We start from the raw sequence: 21,262 nt of genomic DNA, 5'->3' as shown, positions 1-21,262 counted from the left end.
TGAACTTTGTCAAATGCTTTTTCAGCATCTATGGAGATGATCATGTGGTTTTTGTCTTTCTTTTTGTTGATGTGGTGGATGACGTTGATGGACTTTCAACTGTTGTACCATCCTTGCATCCCTGGGATGAATCCCACTTCGTCATGGTGTATGATCCTTTTGATGTATTTTTGAATTCGGTTTACTAATATTTTGTTGAGTATTTTTGCATCTACGTTCATCAGGGATATTGGTCTGTAGTTTTCTTTTTTGGTGGGGTCTTTGCCTGGTTTTGGTATTAGGGTGATGTTAGCTTCATAGAATGAGTTTGGGAGTATCCCCTCCTCCTCTATTTTTTGGAAAACTTTAAGGAGAATGGGTATTATGTCTTCCCTGTATGTCTGATAAAATTCCGAGGTAAATCCATCTGGCCCGGGAGTTTTGTTCTTTGGTAGTTTTTTGATTACCGCTTCAATTTCGTTGCTGGTAATTGGTCTGTTTAGATTTTCTGTTTCTTTCTGGGTCAATCTTGGAAGGTTGTATTTTTCTAGGAAGTTGTCCATTTCTCCTAGGTTTCCCGCTTGTTAGCATATAGGTTTTCATAGTATTCTCTAATAATTCTTTGTATTTCTGTGGGGTCCGTCGTAATTTTTCCTTTCTTGTTTCTGATACTGTTGATTTGTGTTGACTCTCTTTTCTTCCTAATAAGTCTGGCTAGAGGCTTATCTATTTTGTTCATTTTCTCAAAGAACCAGCTCTTGGTTTCATTGATTTTTGCTATTGTTTTATTCCTCTCAATTTTATTTATTTCTTCTCTGATCTTTATTATGTCCCTCCTTCTGCTGACCTTAGGCCTCATCTGTTCTTCTTTTTCCAATTTCGATAATTGTGACATTAGACCATTCATTTGGGATTGCTCTTCCTTTTTTAAATATGTTTAGATTGCTATATACTTTCCTCTTAAGACTGCTTTTGCTGCGTCCCACAGAAGTTGGGGCTTTGTGTTGTTGTTGTCATTTGTTTCCATATATTGCTGGATCTCCATTTTGATTTGGTCATTGATCCATTGATTATTTAGGAGCGTGTTGTTAAGCCTCCATGTGTTTGTGAGCCTCTTTGCTTTCTTTGTACAGTTTATTTCTAGTTTTATGCCTTTGTGGTCTGAAAAGTTGGTTGGTAGGATTTCAATCTTTTGGAATTTTCTGAGGCTCTTTTTGTGGCCTAGTATGTGGTCTATTCTGGAGAATGTTCCATGTGCACTTGAGAAGAATGTATATGCTGTTGCTTTTGGATGTAGAGTTCTATAGATGTCTATTAAGTCCATCTGCTCTACTGTGTTGTTCACTGCTTCTGTGTCCTTACTTATTTTCTGCCCAGTGGATCTATCCTTTGGGGTGAGTGTTGTGTTGAAGTCTCCTAGAATGAATGCATTGTAGTCTATATCCCCCTTTAGTTCTGTTAGTTGTTTCACATATGCTGGTGCTCCTGTGTTGGGTGCATATATATTTAGAATGGTTATATCCTCTTGTTTGACTGAGCCCTTTATCATTATGTAGTGTCCTTCTCTATCTCTTGTTACTTTCTTTGTTTTGAAGTCTATTTTGTCTGATATTCGTACTGCAACCCCTGCTTTCTTCTCACTGTTGTTTGCTTGAAATATGTTTTTCCATCCCTTGACTTTTAGTCTGTACATGTCTTTGGGTTTGAGGTGAGTTTCTTGTAAGCAGCATATAGATGGGTCTTGCTTTTTTATCCATTCTGTTACTCTGTGTCTTTTGATTGGTGCATTCAACCCATTAACATTTAGGGTGACTATTGAAAGATATGTACTTATTGCCATTGCAGGCTTTAAATTCGTGGTTACCAAAGGTTCAAGGTTAGCCTCTTTAGTATCTTACTGCCTAACTTAGCTCGCTTATTGAGCTGTTATATACACAATCTGGAGATTCTTTTCTTCTCTCCCTTCTTGTTCCTCCTCCTCGATTCTTCATATGTTGGGTGTTTTGTGCTGTGCTCTTTCTAGGAGTGCTCCCATCTAGAGCAGTCCCTGTAAGATGTTCTGTAGAGGTGGTTTGTGGAAAGCAAATTCCCTCAGCTTTTGTTTGTCTGGGAATTGTTTAATCCCACCGTCATAGTTGAATGATAGTCGTGCTGGATACAGTATCCTTGGTTCAAGGCCCTTCTGTTTCATTGTATTAAATATATCATGCCATTCTCTTCTGGCCTGTAGGGTTTCTGTTGAGAAATCTGACGTTAGCCTGATGGGTTTCCCTTTATAGGTGACCTTTTTCTCTCTAGCTGCCTTTAACACTGTTTCCTTGTCCTTGATCTTTGCCATTTTAATTATTATGTGTCTTGGTGTTATCCTTCTTGGATCCTTCCTGTTGACGGTTCTGTGTATTTCCGTGGTCTGTTCGATTATTTCCTCCCCCAGTTTGGGGAAGTTTTCAGCAATTATTTCTTCTAAGATACTTTCCATCTCTTTTCCTCTCTCTTCTTCTTCTGGGACCCCTATAATACAGATATTGTTCCTTTTGGATTGGTCACACAGTTCTCTTAATATTGTTTCATTCCTGGAAATCCTTTTGTCTCTCTCTCTGTCAGCTTCTATGCGTTCCTGTTCTCTGATTTCAATTCCATCAATGGCCTCTTGCATTCTATCCATTCTGCTTATAAACCCTTCCAGAGTTTGTTTCATTTCTGCGATCTCCTTTCTGGCATCTGTGATCTCCCTCCGGACTTCATCCCATTTCTCTTGCGTATTTCTCTGCATCTCTGTCAGCATGTTTATGATTCTTATTTTGAATTCTTTTTCAGGAAGACTGGTTAGGTCTGTCTCCTTCTCTGGTGTTGTCTCTGTGATCTTTGTCTGCCTGTTGCTTTGCCTTTTCATGGTGATAGGAATAGTTTGCAGAGCTGGGACGAGTGACGGCTGGAAGAACTTCCCTTCTTGTTGGTTTGTGGCCCTCCTCTCCTGGGAGAACAGCGACCTCTAGTCGCTTGTGCTGCGCAGCTGCGCGCAGACAGGGTTCCTGCTTCCTGCCCTGCTGCTATGGAGTTTATCTCCGCTGTTGCTGTGGGCGTGGCCTGGCTCGGGCCTCTGCTCTAAAGTGGTGGAGTCGCGTTGGGGCAGGAGCGGCTGGGAGGCTATTTATCTCGGTAAGGGACCTCCCTGCTCCTTGCAGCCCAGGGGTTAGGGTGCCCAGAGATCCCCAGATTCCCTACCTCTGGATTAAGTGTCCCGCCCTCCTGCCCCTTTAAGACTTCCAAAAAGCACCCGCCAAAACAAAACAACGAGCACCAAAAAAAAAAAAAAAAAGAAAGAAAGAATAAAATTTTTTAATTAAAAAAAAAAATTTTTTTTAATTAAAAAAAAAAGGTGGTCGCTCGTTTTTCTTTATTCTCCGGTGCCAGCCTCGGGCCTCTGCTCACCGGTCTTTCTGCCCTGTTTCCCTAGTATTGGGGTCCCTATCCCTTTAAGACTTCCAAAAAGCGCTCGCCAAAACAAAACAGCAAAAAAGCATAAAGAAAAAAAAAAAGAAAATGGTCGAGCACTTTTCTTATGTCCTCCGACACCCAGCCTCCAGTGCCCGCTCACCGTTCTTGCTGCCCTGTTTTCCCAGTATCGAGGGCCCTGCACTCTGGCCCGGATGGCTGGGGCTAGGTGTTCGGCAGTCCTGGGCTCCGTCTCCCTCCCGCTCTGCCTGCTCTTCTCCCGCCGGGAGCTGGGGGGAGGGGTGCTCGGCTCCCGCCTGGCCGGGGCTTGTATCTTACCCCCTTCACGAGGCGCTGGGTTCTCTCAGGTGCGGATGTGGTCTGGATATTGTCCTGTGTCCTCTGGTCTTTATTCTAGGAAGAGTTGTCTTTGTTATATTTTCATAGATATATGTTGTTTTGGGAGGAGATTTCTGCTGCTCTACTCACGCCGCCATCTTCCGCCCCTCCATTAGTATTAGTTTTTATATAATACTTTATCCTGCACAGAGGGGCTTTATCTTTATCATCAGAACACAACATATACAACCATTCCTTCATCCCCAGTGTAAGGCTTTCATGGAGTAAAAAATAACTCTTTACCACACAGTGATTTGGAAATTAATTCATTTCTAGTTGCTGTAGTAGCAAATCAAGTTTCCACAAATATAGTGACTTAAAAACAATGCAGATTTATTCTTTTATAGTTTTGGAAGTCAGAAATTCAAAGTAAGTGTGAAAGAGCTAAAATCAAAATATCAGCAGGGCTGGTTCTCTGGAGGCTGCCGAGCAGCATCTGTTCTTGCCTCTTCTCATGTCTAGAGGCTGTCAGCACTCCTTGGCTTCTGACTGCATCACTGCAAACTTTGTTTCCATGGTCACGTTGTCATATTCTCTACTGTACCCAAATCTTCCTCTGTCTCATTTCTTAGGGACAGTTGTGACTGCATTTAATGCTATTCCAGATAATCCAGAATAATCTCCCTTTAGCAAGATCCTTAACACTAGTCCTATTAATATTTACCTTAGATCAGTAATCTGTATCAGGTATTCTCTTGAAGTGTAAGGACGTGGAAATAGTTGACTGGGTGCTGTGGTCTTCCACCCACCACCAGTTCTCCCTCTAAAACATCTCTGAAATCTGTTTTGTATAATCATTCATTTGAACACTGGGTTCTAAGCCTAAAAAGATTACTACCCTTGTAGGATGTCACTCAATTTGACTTTGCTTAATGACTGGATTGGGGTCGTGCTTTTTTGGCAAGAATACCAGAGAAGTGACATTGTGCCCATCTTTGTATAACATCAGGGAGTACATGATAATTATGTCTTAATACTGGTGCTAGTAATGTTGGTCACTTGATTAGGTGATGGGGTAGTGTCTGTCCTATTCCTCCACTATGAAGTTGTTATTTTCCTTTTTTAGTTAATAAATATCTTGTGGAGATAACTTTGTAACTAATGCAAATGTCCTGTTTCTCATCAAATCTTAGCACACTAATTTTAGCATCTTTTGATGGAATTCGCAAGCAACAATTATTACTATATTGTTTCCTGAATGGTGATTTTCTATTTTCCTCATTTCCTTCTGCATGTATTAATTGCTGTTCTCTATGGAACAGCTACCTCTTCTTTACCATTACTTACTCATTTATTTGTTTATGGACATTTATTTTCTGGACTATAATCCAGTCCTATCATTTATTGCTCAGATTGTTCCAGTTTTAGCCATTGGGGGCTCCTTCAGGTTAATTTCTGTATCTTTTTGACATATTCTCTCTCTTTTTTTTTTGGAGCACTTCCTTTCCTTCTAACTCTACAAAGTGTTCTGGGCTCATCTTTTATTTTCCCTGCCTCAACACTGGAATCAATCATTTCTCAAAGCAATCCTAGTTCCTTTTTTTGGGGAATGATATTTAGAAGCCAGGATCTGGGCAGTAAATGTGCTTATGTTGCTACTGGGATGCCATTATTTCTAGACCCTCCAAGCAGACAGAACTTGAAAATATATGCATATATCATTATTGCACCAAGTCTCAGAAGTTAAAACTGTCTGAAATATCTTCCACACTCGATAATTTGTAATTAATGTAAATTTTAAAGACCTCCTGAAAATATTGGTAATGTGTTTTCAGGGATGAATTCTCCTTGCAGGATGCTATAAACTATAAAAAGAAAACACTTTGTTCTCTTTTTGCAGTAGTTTATTATAGATCTTGAAATACTGAGGTTTCCTTAGGCAATTGATCATTGCTAAGTTTTTTATTTGGATATAAAATTGTATTACACATTTTATTCTTACCAAGTTTTGGAAAAACACCTGGGAACTGAAACAAAGTATCGGTGACCTGAAATTGTGTAAACCAGACTATTTTATGTAGAGAATTGAGATACTGGTACAAAGCTTCTTTGGTACAAAGATATTAATTGCATGAATTTTTGTTTCCCTTAAGGTGGTCTCATGGATTATAACCATTTGGATATTTGGTTCACTAACAATTTTCTTACTGGCCAGAGTTCTTGGTGGAGAAGTAAGTGGTTAATTTTGAAAAAAGCCTTTGTTTTTTATGGTAAACTTTATTTTTGATGCTACAGATACCACCAGTAACTATAGTCATCATAACTATTTCTTGTTTCAGAAATGCTTTTAAGTTATGCTTCCTTTAGGATGATCAACATATTAGTATTGTGCATACTCAATAAATTTCACAAGAAATGAATAGGAAAGAAAAGGTGCCATCCCTTTTCTGTAAATAAGTACTTTATAGCTTTTTAGGGAAGCATACAACATACTCTCCATTATAGTAGTTCGCAGACTTTTTGATCTCAGGTCCACAAAGAAATTTCTTTATGTAGGTTACATTTATCAATATTTACCATGCCAGAAATAAAAATAAAAATTTTAAGTGTTTATTCATAAATAAAACAGATACATTTTAACATAAATAATATTTTGAAGAAAAATAACTTTTTCAAAAAAAAGTGAGAAGAGTGGCATTGTTTTACGTTTTTGCAAGTAGTTTTAATGTCTGGCTTAGTGGAAGTCAGATTCTGATATCTGCTTTCTGCATCAATCTGTTATGATATATTGCTCTGGTTTAAAGTATGTAAAAATATAAGGCCTCACACAGATATATAAGTGGAAGAGTATTTTAATAACCTTTTTAGATAATTGTGGATATTCTTCTCACCAACATTCAACAAGTAATAGTTTCTTAAAGGTTTGTTTCAGTGAGGAATCTCAGACTCTATCCATGAACTTTTCATACTCTGTTTCATTAAAATTCACTTTGGATAGGTTTTTCTACCTTTGAATGGTCATGTGGAAAATATTGGTTTACTGACTTTTGCAGATCTTCCAAATGTTGATGTGTTTTATTACACAATATCTGAAGATTACATTAATAACACTACCCATCTCATCAGAAAAGTATGTTTTAGAAAACTGTCAAGCTTATAGAGATGGATGCAAGTTTTCAAAGCCTAATTTTTGCTTGAAACAGTTTTATCATTTGCACCAAATACTGTCAGTTGTTTTCCTTGAAACAATATGCTCACTTCATTCATTTTTAAGAACATGCTTGCAGATACCCAACTCTGAATAACCATAGTTTGTCTTTCAGTTGTTCTTTCAAGTAAAAATGGTATTCCATGGGAAAAACATCTCTCTTTGCTCAGTTAGCTCTTCCTTAGGCTAACCATTGAAACAGGATACAGTGGATATGCTTTCTGTGTACTTCCCATTTTGTTATGCAGATTATTTCAAATACATACTCAAAGGTTGAGGTTTAATAAAATTAACCATTTTAACTACTTCATTAAAGATATTCTTCAGTTAAATGGGCTTTTTTCTCTTCTTTTTTTGTGACTGGTAGTAAAAAAACACAGTAACTACTAGTTCAGTTTGTGCCATCTTGATTCATGCTAAGGCAGCACATTTTACTCACCAGTGCTTTTGCCCTATTGGTACCAATGTCAACCCAATGGAAAAGGCAAATAATGTTTTATTGCTATTATGAAAAATAGTTTCAACCTTTGGTCTTCTAGAAGAGTCTCTGGGACCCTCCCCTGCCCCAGGTTTCTATGGGTCACACCTGGAGAACCACTGTCTCATTAAATAAGACTTCATGAATTACTATAAGCTTAGGAATTCTGAAGAGAGAATAAAGCAGAGGGAATGCCAGACAGAGTTATGTGGATGTTGATGCTATGAACATTGAATACTAAATGCAGAAACTTGGAGCCATTTTATCACACTTGGTGGGAAGCTCTGCCAAGTCTGCCACTTAGCCTTGTTGACCTGCTTTCCAGCTTCCAAACTAACGTTGCTGCTGTGCTGTCTTCTCTTCTTCTATTTATGCCTCTTATAGAAAGGAGTTTCTTCCTTTCCCTTTTAGTGGAGTTTCAAGAGGGAATGATATTAGACATAATCATCTTAAGTTAAAACCCTTGAATAAATTCAGAATAAAGTTTATCTATAAAACTTTTTTACTCTGCATATGGAAATATAAAATAATTCTAATAGAGTCAAAATTACACTTGTTCACATATTATTTCTTATATCCTAGACAAAACCTCATATAATATTTATGTGGAAACAGATATCACTAAATATTTTGGTAATTTAGGACTGCTGATACAGGAGTTAAGAGACCTAGATCTTAATTTGAACTCTGTCACCTACCAGCTTTGCTTTTTTCCTGAACAAAACGCTTTGTCTACGATCAGTTTCTTCATAATGGTGACAATACTACCTACTTCAGAGGGTTGTTACTGCATTTGATCTTTATATGTGAAGTGCTATTACAGAGTTTGCCATGCTGCCACTAAAAATATTTTTCTCTTTAGTCTCTATTGTCTGACCTCCCTTCCCTTCTAAGTTTTTATTTGTCAATCTAGCTTTTCTAGATCTTGAAATTTTCATCTGATTAAGAGGCTTTGGTCCCTTTATATAATCCTCCTACAATTTAAGAGAAGTAATGACAAAGTATACTGTAGAGATATACTGAAAGTTATTGGATATATAAGTCTGAAGCTCAAAAGGGAGAGAGGGGCTAGAAATGTCAGTTTGGGTATCATAAGAAAATTGATGGTAATTGAAACCATGGTGGTTGGTGAGTCTGTCCAGGAACATAGAAGACTATGATAATTTGAAATGCAGTGATTATGGTACTTCATGATTTCTTCTTAATTATCATGTTGATGTAAGTACAACAAAGAATATATCATGATCAGTAGTGATTAAAATAACTATCTTGATTTCTATGATATTTATTTAAAATTTTGAAAATTCACAGGTTGCATATGGACAAGTTCTTGGAGTTATAGGATATTCATTACTTCCTCTCATTGTAATAGCCCCTGTAGTTCTGGTGGTTGGGTCATTTGAAGTGGTCTCTACACTTATAAAAGTAAGTAGTATGTATTACAAAAAGTCGTTTACTATTTTCCAGTAACAAAAATGTACTAGTTCTTTGGCTAAGAATATTGTCATCTGTAGCTTTTTGGAACAGTGATCTTACTAATTGGTTTTACCAGTTGTATTTCTTTCATTTTCCTGTTTTAATCCCTGTAACATATGTTTAGTAGGGAATAAAGAATAAAGGGCAAATCAGGCCTCAGGATATTACATTCAGAATTTTTTAATGTTGAATTTTTCTTCTCTATGCTTATGAGTTTATCTGACTTAAATTTTCTGGGAGATAATTTATTTAAAATTCCACTGGACATTTATTTAATAATTTATTCCTATTTGAACAGTAACTTCCTTACCAAATATGGTAAACATGGTTCTAATAAATTGGCTTTTCTATATTGCAGAGATCAGGACTACTTTGTGCTGTATTGTTACATTAACATGTACCCATCTTAAACATTTACTTATGATATTAAGTATTAATAAGTTATAATGTAACAAAATTTGGCATTTATTAATTTTGAACAACTTTGGGTAATGCTTTAGTATGTATATATATTACATACTGACTGTAGTTTTTATGTTTTTTTTCTTTATAGAAAATAGAAGTTTTTAAGACCACTACTTTCAAAACTGCCATATATTACCCCCATACTAAAGTATTTGTTTTTAAGTAGAGCCACTTAATTTTTATGACTTCTGATTTTATTTAAAGTTCATTACTAATTCCAATATAAAATAAGTAATTCCTTTGAGAATTGGGTAATGACAAGCTAATAGTGACATGTAACCATTGGGTATTGAGAAGAGTGTAGATTTTGGAACCACTCTGTTCTGAATTCAGATGCTGATTCTGCCACTTATTTAATGTCTGCCTTGGGGAGATTTCTGTCTTACCCTTCTGTGCAAGATGGAAATCTTAAAAACTACTTTTTATGTATGTTAATGACAGTTTAGAAGCATATATAATGCCTAGTACAGTGCCTGTTATTATTACAGGTATTATAAAAATGTATTTTGAGAGCTGCTTTGTATATTTGAAATGTTGGAACATTTTAGATACCAAGATGATCTTTCCATCCTCAACATCATTACCCTAAAATCTTTAATTTTTCATCATTATTATTAGCACTTAGTTTAACAGTCTTGCATTGTGGAAGGCTAGCCCCATACTGGCATTTAATAATCTAGCTTTAGTAAACATACCACTTTAGTGAATCATTCAGGATCACTTCCTGCTTGTGTGTTGTTTTACTTGGGTTAAAGCCTGTTTGAATAATTCAGAGACTACTCCCAAACCGCTAAAACTGCATCCTTTGGTCATTTTTAGTCATTGAGTTCAACTGAAAATTGGTCCTTATTATTATTTATGCAAAGTATGAGTGTGTAACTATAAAATAGAAAAGTCTTTTATATTATTAAACATATAGGATAAAATTGTTGTTAAGTCTCAGGTTTTTCTTTGCCAGAATTTTTTCCCTAATGGCTTAATCTGTGTATAGTGAGCTATGTTTCTTCTTTCAGTTCAAAGTTGGTTGAGAAATGTGTTGCAAAACTCATCATTTAACTCTGGCATTAGAATGCAATTTAATGAGCAAGGACTAGCTTTTTTAACACTGAATTTCTAACTCCTACCAATGTTTAACCACTTATTCATAAAAAAATTTAATCGTGATAGACAAATGCAATTTGATCATAATTCTATTTCATGTATTTCCCTTTAATTTAGGTTTAAAATATTTTGTAGGTTTTTTTTTTTAATTTTAAAAGCATAGTAGGATTTGGACCATTTCAATACATTTTCAATCAGTCTACTAATATTTAAACTCTATGCTCGTTTTCAAGTGAGTGGTTTTTGCCCCCCAAGGACATTTCGGAATGTCTGAAGACATTTTTGGCTGTCACCGTGGTCGGGGGCATGTTACTTGGATGTAGTGGGTAGAGGTTTGGAATACTTCTAAACATACCACAGTGCACAGAACAGCTTCCCACAATTACCCAGCCCCCAAATGGCAGTAGTGCAAGATTGAAAACCCTGCTGTGTGCCAAGTCTGTTTCTAGTATAGTCTCCCTGATTTCTACCCTTGAAGTTCTTCCTTTCATTTTATTTTGTAAGATGTCTTCAATGACTACATCAATAAGTATTACGTAAATTTCCAGTGGATATACTTTAAAATTAGGTATGTGTGTAACCAGAAAACCACAGTATGTTTTATTTAATTAAACTTGATCGAATGTTAGGCTTTTTTCCTCTTTTTATTTAACTCTGTACTTCTGTGAATTCCTAGGGAAATGCTGTGATACTTAATAAACATTGTGTAAAATTTTCACCTAATCTGTTTTCCTACTAAGAAGGAATATGAGGAAAAATTTCTACTTTGTAAGGATCATTGGTAGTTAAATTTCTTGCAGCAACTTGGCCCAAAAATAGTTTTTCCAAAACTTCCTTATCTTAAATCACCAGGGGCACTTATTGAAAAAGACTAAAACCCTCCCCTTAGAGATTCTAATTCTGCAGAACTAGAGTGATTCCCAGGATTCTCTTCTTAATAGGCACCCTAGGTGATTTTTAGTATGAAACAAGCTTGTAATAAATGAACAATTTCATTTGTAGAAGACAAGGGAGCAGAGCAAGGATTAACATTCTTACTTAATAAGTTGTAAACATTCTTAGTAAGTTTAACTGTGTACCACAATTGGTTCTCAGGGTTGTTTTAAAAAAATACTGTAAATGTTATTTTTACTCTATAATAACCAACATGTTAATTGACTTGCTAATATGCCGCCTTTTGTCTTTTTTATTTGTTTTTTAAAGCTGTTTGGTGTGTTTTGGGCTGCCTACAGTGCTGCTTCATTGTTAGTGGGTGAAGAATTCAAGACCAAAAAGCCTCTCCTGATTTATCCAATCTTTTTATTATACATTTATTTTTTGTCCTTATATACTGGGGTGTGATCTAAGTCATATTTGAGTGGAAAGAAACAATGTTACATATGTACGTAGGCTGGGAATCTTTGATGAGAAGACTGAAGAAAACCTGTTACTAGTAAAATTTTACATGTACCGGTTGTAAAGACAGGTTTCAGGTCTTTTTAAAACAATATTTTTTGTATTTAATTAAGCAATTGCAGTTACCTGGATTTTTTTGGTCAGAATTCTAAGTTCTGTTTGATTCTTCATATTCCAGTGAATAAAATATAAAAGCATTGTGTTTTTAAAATTGTGTTGATATTCACCTAAAAAATTGTGCCAAAAGCACCTGGAATGTTAATTATATTTCACTTGAAGGATAAATATGACAACATCTTGATAATCTAAAAGTGCAATTTTTTTCTTTAAAGGGTTTTCTCCTGTATCACAAATCTTGTAGATACATATTTATACATACATATTTATGAAATAACTCTTATTAGTCATGAAATATATTTCTGAATAGCCTAAAATTGAGATATTTTCAATCTGATGCTCAAAGTTTAATTTGGCCATTAATTTTTTATTTATAAATTTAAATTTGTTTTTAAATTGTATATAATTTTTTAAATTTCATATATGATTCAGTATGTCCTTGTTAACGATTCTTAAAAATAACAACTGAAACTAATTTTAACAGTTGCTGGTATAGATTTGGTTTGTTTGGGTGTGCTTTTAAAAACCATTTTTGAATGTCTAAACATCTGATTTGAACTTCCTGTTTATCTTTCTGACCAAAGGAGCAAGAGGTATAATGGATATGGCATTCATTAATATTGTCAATATGTAGAAAAACAGTAATATTTATAGCATCAATAGAACTTTTCAAGTGGTACTCCTAAGTCATAAAGACTGCTGGAAAGAGACCTTTAAAATCTCGTGGCCCTGAACAATATTATATCAAGTAGAAAAAAATAAAATGCTTCCCAGCTGTGTGTTTTGTTTTAGAAACACGTCCTCTTTCACTTCATATTTTAAGTATCAGGTACTCTTTAACAAATGTACAGTATTTGCTAAGGGAAATACTAAGAAATTTTAAGTAGTGAAATTTTTGTTGCAAATAATGTCATAGACTCCAGATGTACTTTTAATTAATCTCACTTTGTAAAATAGGTAAATATTTTATTTATTTCTATAAAGTAACATGCCTAATAAGTATTAGCAAATTATTGTGTTATCCTTTTTGGTCTCAGCTGGAAGAGTTAGCTGCTGTCCTCAATATAATGTGGCCATCTCTTGGTATGTATTCCTTTAGCAACCTTGTTCATCAGGAAGTATCCAGTAACTGAAGCAAGTCTATGAATAAGCAAGGCTGCCAAGCCCATCCCTCTTCCTTTTCCCATTCCTCCTTCTAAAAAAGAAAGAAAAAACTTCCATTTTAAGCTGCAGGAAATATATGGAGCTACCTTTGAGCCAGAATAATGTGGAAAATTACATATGTGAATTTCTTAAACAAGCTTAGGAAAAAACAAATTAGAGGGATAAACTTCTAGAACCTAAAATAATATGTAATAGTGAGAAAGGATCTATAGCTACAGAATCAGCAACTGTAAAATAAACATTTATTACACTTCAGGAGGTCAATACTTTGTTACAACGGGTTATTATATTTGATGTTCATAGTGTTAACCCTGGAATATTTATCCTCAAAAAATCTCCAAAAGGGTTGGGGGTTGGTCCCAAGGGGTAGAATTTTACTAAACAATTATCAAGGCATTTTAGGCCCAACTCTATCAAAAAATGGTTTAATTTTTTAAAGCTATCGTTTCTTTAAGAGGAATGAAAAGTTCACTCATATATCATGTCTGTTCCTAATGATTTGGATAAAATCAGGTATTTGTGTTCTAAAAAAGTATTTAAAAATAATACCATTTAATCTTGGGAGCTGCCATGTTTAGGGTATATACAAATAAAATTTATAATGTTTCTAACTCATTCAACACCTTAATGTTCTAATGAACAAACCAGTTAGAACAGATGGTCAGTTTGAAAACATGAATTGTTAAGTGAGTACAAGATCCAGTACTGCTAAAACAAATTAATAATGGTAAGCTGGCCATAACAATGTCCTCTCCTTCAGTGTTTAATATTTCCTAAGTCATACTGATTTTAAATCGTAATTACCAACTTAATTATTAGTTCATTAATATTTTAAGAATTGAACTAGTCAGATAACCTCTTTTAGTTGTGTTGTAAATATTATCAGTTTTGCTAATCCTGGTGAATATTAATCCTCAAGAAAAGAATTATGAGACAAACATCTTTTTCAAATTAATTGTAAAATAATTAAAATTTTGATTAAAAAAATCAAAGTCTTTATAATTTTCTTTACATTAAAAAACAGCTTAGGAAGACTTGTTAAGTTTTATGAACATTACTAAACTTTCTTATTTCTATAAGATTTTTATATATAATAATGTGTTGTTTCCAAAATACCCAAATATCAAATACTAATACAGAGTTATAGTGAAAATTTGCATTGACTTAAAATATGAGGTAGATATTTGTTTAAATATTGTTTAAATTTTAGTCAGTATTTTTAAATTCCAGTGTATTAAAATTAAATAAAATAATACTTCTACAAACTAATAGAGAATTTCACATTCAGCCAAACTAATTTAATATTTTAAGATTATCATTATTATCTTTTACATCTTTGTTAGTGCATATTTTAGCCAGTTTTAGGCTTTAGGGAATTGTGACACATTTGTTGAGTTTTGTTAAAATATCTTGTATATAATTTTTTTCTTTTTGTAGTTGAACAAGTTGGCTTTATCACTTTATTATTTACAACAAAGAAGAAAAACACACATGGGGAACTGTAGGATGTCTTGGAGTGTTGAAAAGGATATATTACAGGATTTTAAGCTTGGTTTAAAAAAAAATTCTTTCCAATTGCATGGCAGTCATTGAAGTAAGTAGGGCCAAAAATCACCCTCAGCAGTTCTCTGATAACAGGAAATAATAGTGTTTGATTATCCTCTTTCATAAGTGGTTTCTTTAATTGAACTTGTAATATATCGTACCTTGTATTATGTTTTAATTTCCTTTTAGAAGCTGAATTACAAGTGCTCTATTCCTCATTTGTATCATTTCCTGGCAGTAGTCTGTGTATTTAAGAACGTTTTTAAATAGATCCCAAACTGTGACTTTGGCATCAGTAAAGGATCGACATTCTTGTATCTTTGCACTTGAAATCATGCTTTTTCTGAAAGAAGTTACACTTGTGAATACATTTTCTTTATACAAACAGATAGAAATTTTACACCCTACCTTGCCTTTATGGGATGTAGTAGTCTGAACAGAAATGGTTTAGAGAATATTCCCTGTACAAGGCGTATATTATTAAACATCGAGCTTAGGGTTAGGGTTCTCATTTGAAATTCTTTTGTATGCTGAGGTTGCAGTTTGGGAGTTAATTTAACATCGGGATGATTAAGATGGCAGTAGTAAAATAATTTCCCACTTTACATTTTGTATCAGTAGTAACCCCTTTCAACGTTTCTAACTTTGAGCAAGATATCTGCAAGTTGTTTGTACTTCGAAGGTATTTCATTTGCAGTTTGCAAGTGCTTGAAAAATATCCTTATACATCCTCCTGAACAGTGGTATACTAATGCTATCACTGAGATATTTTTAAGTTAAATGTTAATATGAAAAATTTTTTATAAAATATGTGGAATTTAACTTGTAATTGGAGCATATAAAGGTTATTAATACTTGGTGGGGGTAGTAAGCTTTCCTACATGTAATAATTTTGTTAAATTAACACTTGAAATATAAGTAAATTAGGTTTAGTGAGAATAGAAACTTTTTTCTATAATGGTTGCCTCTAAACAATTTTTATTAAAAGCTAAACAAGCAAAGAAAGCTTACCAAAGTGAAGGATCAAGTGAAATGATATAGAATGACTGGTTGTGGAAGAAATTTGTCATCTGGTGATAAAGAGAAAAAGGTAATATAAAAGTGGATTGCTACTATTTTCATAATAACCACTCATCATTGAATATAAGTTTTTGAAATTCCATATTTTCAGTTTTATAATGTTCCTACTCACTTTTGTGGAATTTATCAATTGCTATGTAAAGTATCACATATATGTGTATCATTTGATAATGAAATAACAGATAGGTTTTATCATTGTTATGTAGAATTACTCTTTATGATAATTATAATTTCTTCTCAGAAACAGTAAGTAAAAATATTCTTGTTCATGATGATGGGCCTACATGCTAAGTCCCTCATATTCAATCTTATTTGCCAAACGGAGCTTAGGAAAATTTTCTGCCTAATACAGATTTATTTTTTAATTTTTTTTGAAATTGAATTATAGTTGATATACAACCTTATATTGGTTTCAAGTATATAATACAGTGGTTCAGCAGTTACCCACATTATTAAATCCTCACCCCCACTAGTGTGGTTACTATCTGTCAACATAGAAAGATATTAAAGAATCATTGGCTATGGTCTCCATGCTGTACTACCATCCCCATGACCAACTTATATTATGATTGAGAATTTTTATGCCACTTTAACTCCTTCACCCTCTCCATCTACTGTAACTCCTCCCCTATGGTAACCACCAGATACTTCTCAGTGTCTGTGTGTCTACTGCTATTTTGTTCATTTTGCTTTGCTTTGTTTTTACATTCTACAAATACGTGAAATCATATGGTATTTGTTTTTCTCTATCTGGCTTATTTCACTGAGCATAATACCTCTGGGTCCATCCATGTTGTTGAAAATAGCAGGATTTCTTTTTTTTTTTTAATGGCTGAATAATATTTTGTGTATATGTACCACATATTTTTTATTTATTCATCTATTGATGGACACTTAGGTTGCTTCCATAGCTTGGCTATTGTAAATAATGCGGCAGTAAACAAAGGAGTGCATATATCTTTTGGAATCAGAGATTTTGTTTTCCTTGGGTAAATTCCTAGAAGTGGAATTACTGAGTTGTGTGGTATTTGTAGTTTTAGTTTTTGATGAACCTCCATACTGCTTTTCATAGTATAGTGGCTGCACCAGTTTACATTCCCACCAATAGTGTAGAGGGTTCCCATTTCTCCACATCCTTGGCAGCACTTGTTATTTCTTGTCTTTTGGATAGTGGGTATTCTAACTGTTGTGAGATGGTATCTCATGGTAGTTTTGATTTGCATTTCCCTGATGATTAGCAATGTGGAACATCTTTCCATATGCCTGTTGTCCATATAATACAGATTTGTTTTCAAAGACTGGCACTGGTAGTGGCTCCAAGAATGAAATATTCAGAAGAAACAGCATTTGAATTGGGTACCCTGAATGGGAAGAGAGAATATTCATCAAGTTTTTATTGACCACTTTCCATGAGCCTGGTATTGTGCTAAGTGCAGGAATAGCTAATTAGTTTAAAAAATTGTACAACAATTGTAGCAGATGATGAGAGAGGTTTGTGGTGGCAAGAGAGAGTATAATGGAGGTATTAGATGAGAAAAGCCTTTCCTGAGTCAGTGATGCCTAAACTGAAATCTTAAGTGAAAGTTAACTAGGCAGAGAGGGGAGGGAAGACTATTCCAGAGAGAATAGCAGGTGAGTAGAAGGAAATACAAATCCCTTTAGCTGAAGTTAAGTAAGTTTATGAAATTAATAGGGAAGTTGGTACCACTGTATACCTGACATTCTAAGCCATGTTTTCTTTGTTACAGCTTTTTATTAGAAATACAGTATCAGAAATAGGTACTTGTAACACTAAAGGTCATAAGGCAATTCAACTCTTAATATATTCCCAATAGAAATTCATGCACATATGCTCAAGGGACATGTGCATAGTAACAAGATTCATAATAGCCAAAAATTGGAAAAACCATGTCCATCAATATAGAATGGATAAATAGGTATAATTATACAATGGAATTTTGTGCATTGAAAATTAATGACTAGAGCCACACGCAAGAAAATGGAGAATTTCACAATCATTGTGTTGAGTGAATGAAACAGACACCAAAAATCTTGTACTGTCCTACTCCATGTATATGAAGATCAAACACAGGCAAAATTGAGTTACTGTATTTCAGGATACATATTGAGATGTAAAGTCTTCAAAAGCATTTTTTTAGGAGGGGATTCTCAAGATGGCATGAGTAGGGTTGCATAAATCTCCCAAAACCATATATATTTTGAAAATACAGCAAATAAAACTATTCCTAAAAGAGTGACCAGAAGAAATGGTACACCAGCCAGACTACATCTACATCTGAGAGAACTCAACATCTCATGAAAAGAGTAAGATAAAAAACCATGACCCAGCGGGACCTGAGCACTCCCCCCAATCCAGCTCACCGGTGGGAGGAAAAGTATCAGAGTTGGGAGGGAGTGGAAGCACAGGACTGCTAAATACCCAGCCCTAGTAATCTGCCCCGGGAGCACAGACACACATTGCATGGTGTACTGGATATTAGAGGAACAGAAAAGTAAAATCCAAGACTAAAACTGAATAGGTTCCCACAGCCGGCTGCCCTGGGACAAAAGAAAAGTGGGTGCTTTAAAAATCTTAAAGGGATAAGGGTGTAACAGGTGAACAAAATTGGCCTGACACACTCAGCTCAGCAGGCTGTGAACTTTAAGGAACTTCAGGCACCCTAACCCTCTGGGTGGCAACACAGCTGCAAAGCCCCTCACGGCAATAAGCAGCCTGCTGTTCATTCCCCCCCGCTGGCACTCCAAGCAAACTGGATGACCCATCATTGCTATGGAGCAGCCGGGGAGCAGCCCTGCCCACAGCAACCACACAGAGTCTTCTCCCATCAGGCGGCTAACCAGGTCAGACTCAGAGGCTGCCGCCTGCCTGCAGTCGACTGACACAGATAGCGGAGACTGGTGCAGAGTCTGGAAGGCACAAAGGGGCTTTATTATTGTGGTGAACACAATGCTGCTTGCCTGCAATCCCCGCTAGTGCCCTATGCCATCCTGAGAGCCGTCCCACCCATGGCAGCTCAGGGGGTTAACCTAGAGACAGTCAACTGTGTGTGGCCAACTGGCACAGGCAGAGGAAACTGGCACAGAGTCTGTGAAGCACGTAGGGGCTCTGTTGTCATGGTGAACACTTGCTGATCACCTGCAACCACCGCCGGTACCCTGGGCCATCCAAAGGGCCGCCATACCCATGGCAGCTTGGGATTAACCCAGAGGCTACCGCCTGCACCCAGTTGACTGGCACAGGCAGAGGAAACTGGCGCAGAGTCCGAGAAGCACGTAGGGGCCCTGATCTTGTAGCGAACATGCATTGCTGTCCTGCAACTACCGTCAGTGCCCTAGGCCAACCCAAGGGCAACTGCGCCCATGGTAGCTCAGAGGGTCAACCCAGAGGCTGCACCCTGTGTGCAGTTGCCCAACACAGGCAGTGGAGACTGGCGCAGAGTCTGAAAAGTACACAGGGGTGCCATTCTCCCAGGGGAATACACACTACATGCCTCCAACCCCCACCAGGACCCTAGGCTGTCCTGAGGGCTGCCCTGCTCACAGCAGCTCTCAGGATTAAACCAGAGGCTGCTCCCTGTGTGCAGTTGACCAGTACAATCAGTGAAGACGGGAAAGGCAACCAGCAAGCATAAAGGGATTTTGTTCTCCAAGCTGACACGTGGTACTTGCCGGCGATCACTTCCAACACCATGAAAAGGCAGAAGACCCTTGTTCAGTCCAAAATCCCTCCAACACCAGAGTGAGGGCCTGGTGAGACTGAAATCACCAATTTTCCTGGAAAATAATTCAAAATAAAAGTCAAGCATGCTGGTGGAGCTACACAGAAATATGCAAGAGCTAAGGGATGAATTCCAGTTGGAGATAACAAATGAAACAAACAATAGAAGGATTTAAGAGTAGACTGGATGAGGTGCAAAAGACTGTTTATACAATAGAAATCAGAGAACACGAATACAGAGAAGGTGAGGCAGAGAGAGATAAGGGATCGCTAAGAATGAAAGAATATTAAGAAAACTGTGTGACCAATCCAAATGCAACAATATTCGCATTATAGAGGTACCAGAAGAAGAAGAAGAGAGAGAGAAAGTGTCTTTGAGGAAATAATTGCTGAAAACTTCCCCAATCTAGGGAAGGAAATAGGCTCTCAGACCATGGAGGTCCACATATCTTCCAACACAAGGGACCCAAGGAGGACAACACCAAACCATATAATAATTAAAATGGCAAAGACCAAAGACAAGGACAGGGTATTAAAAGCAGCCAGAGAGAGAGAAAAGATCACCTACAAAGGAAAACCCATTAGACTATCATCAGACTTCTCGACAGAAACCTTACAGGCCAGAAGAGAATGGCATGATATATTTAATGCAATGAAACAGAAGGGATTCGAACCAAGAATACTGTATCCAGCAAGATTATCATTTAAATTTGAAGAAGGGATTAAATAATTCCCAGGTAAGCAAAAGTTGAGGGAACTTACGTCCGACAAACCATCTCTACAGTGCATTTTAAAGGAACTGCTCTAGATGTAAGTGCACCTAAGGCTAAATAGATGTCACCAGAGAAAATAAAACCACAGCAAAGAAAGTAGACCAACCAAATATTAAATGCAAAATAAAATTAGCTATCCACAAAATCACTCAAGGGAAACACAAAACAGTATATAATATAATGCCTAACATATAAAGATTGGAGGGGGAAGATGAAGGGAGAGAAAGAATCATTGGACTGTGTTTATAATAGCATAATAAGTGAGTTGATGTTAGACAGTTAAATAGTAAAGAAGCTACCCTTGACCCTTTGGTAACCACAAATCCAAAGCCTGCAATGGCAAGTACATATCTTTCAATAATCTCCCTAAATGTAAATAGACTGAATGCACCAATCAAAAGACACAGATTAATAGAATGGATAAAAAAGCAAGACCCATCTATATGCTGCCTACAAGGTACTCACCTCAAACCGAAAGACATACACAGACTAAAAGTCAAGGGATGGAAAAAGATATTTCATGCAAACAGTAGGGAGGAAAAAGCAGGTGTTGCAGTACTAGTATCACACAAAATAGACTTCAAAACAAAAAAAGTAACAAGAGATAAAGAACATTACATTACATAATGATAAAGGGGTCAGTCCAACAAGAGGATATAACCATTATAAATATGTATGAACCCAACACAAGAGCACCGACATGGGAAACAAATACTAACAATTTAAGGAGGAAATAGAATGCAATGCTTTCATTTTAGGAGATTTCAACACACCACTCACTACGAAGAACAGATCCACAAGACAGAAAATAAGCAAGGACACAGAGGCACTGAACAACACACTAGAACAGATGGACCTAATGGACATCTAAAGAACACTACACCCAAGCAGCATGATACACATTCTTCTCAAGTGCACATGGAATTGTCCAGAATAGACCACATATTAGCCTACAAAAAGAACCTCAG

At 36.0% G+C, this 21,262-nt stretch overlaps 1 protein-coding gene across 1 annotated transcript in view; it reads left to right on the top strand.

The window, feature by feature from the left end:
* The window catches only part of YIPF4 (Yip1 domain family member 4), a 30,119-nt gene extending 17,362 nt beyond the window's left edge, over nt 1-12,757 (top strand). Inside the window, exons 4-6 of the mRNA XM_036931620.2 lie at nt 5,907-5,984; nt 8,751-8,864; nt 11,685-12,757. Coding sequence (XP_036787515.1) covers nt 5,907-5,984; nt 8,751-8,864; nt 11,685-11,822 — 330 coding nt within the window. The 3' untranslated portion in view covers nt 11,823-12,757. The remainder of the gene's footprint in view (nt 1-5,906; nt 5,985-8,750; nt 8,865-11,684) is intronic.
* The last annotated feature ends 8,505 nt before the right edge of the window (nt 12,758-21,262 follow it).

This window comes from Manis pentadactyla, chromosome 2 (assembly GCF_030020395.1).
Source record: "Manis pentadactyla isolate mManPen7 chromosome 2, mManPen7.hap1, whole genome shotgun sequence".
NCBI classification, from domain to species: Eukaryota; Metazoa; Chordata; class Mammalia; order Pholidota; family Manidae; genus Manis; species Manis pentadactyla.
The sequence above is the reverse complement of the archived record's forward strand: the minus strand, read 5'-3'. Positions and strand labels throughout refer to the sequence as shown.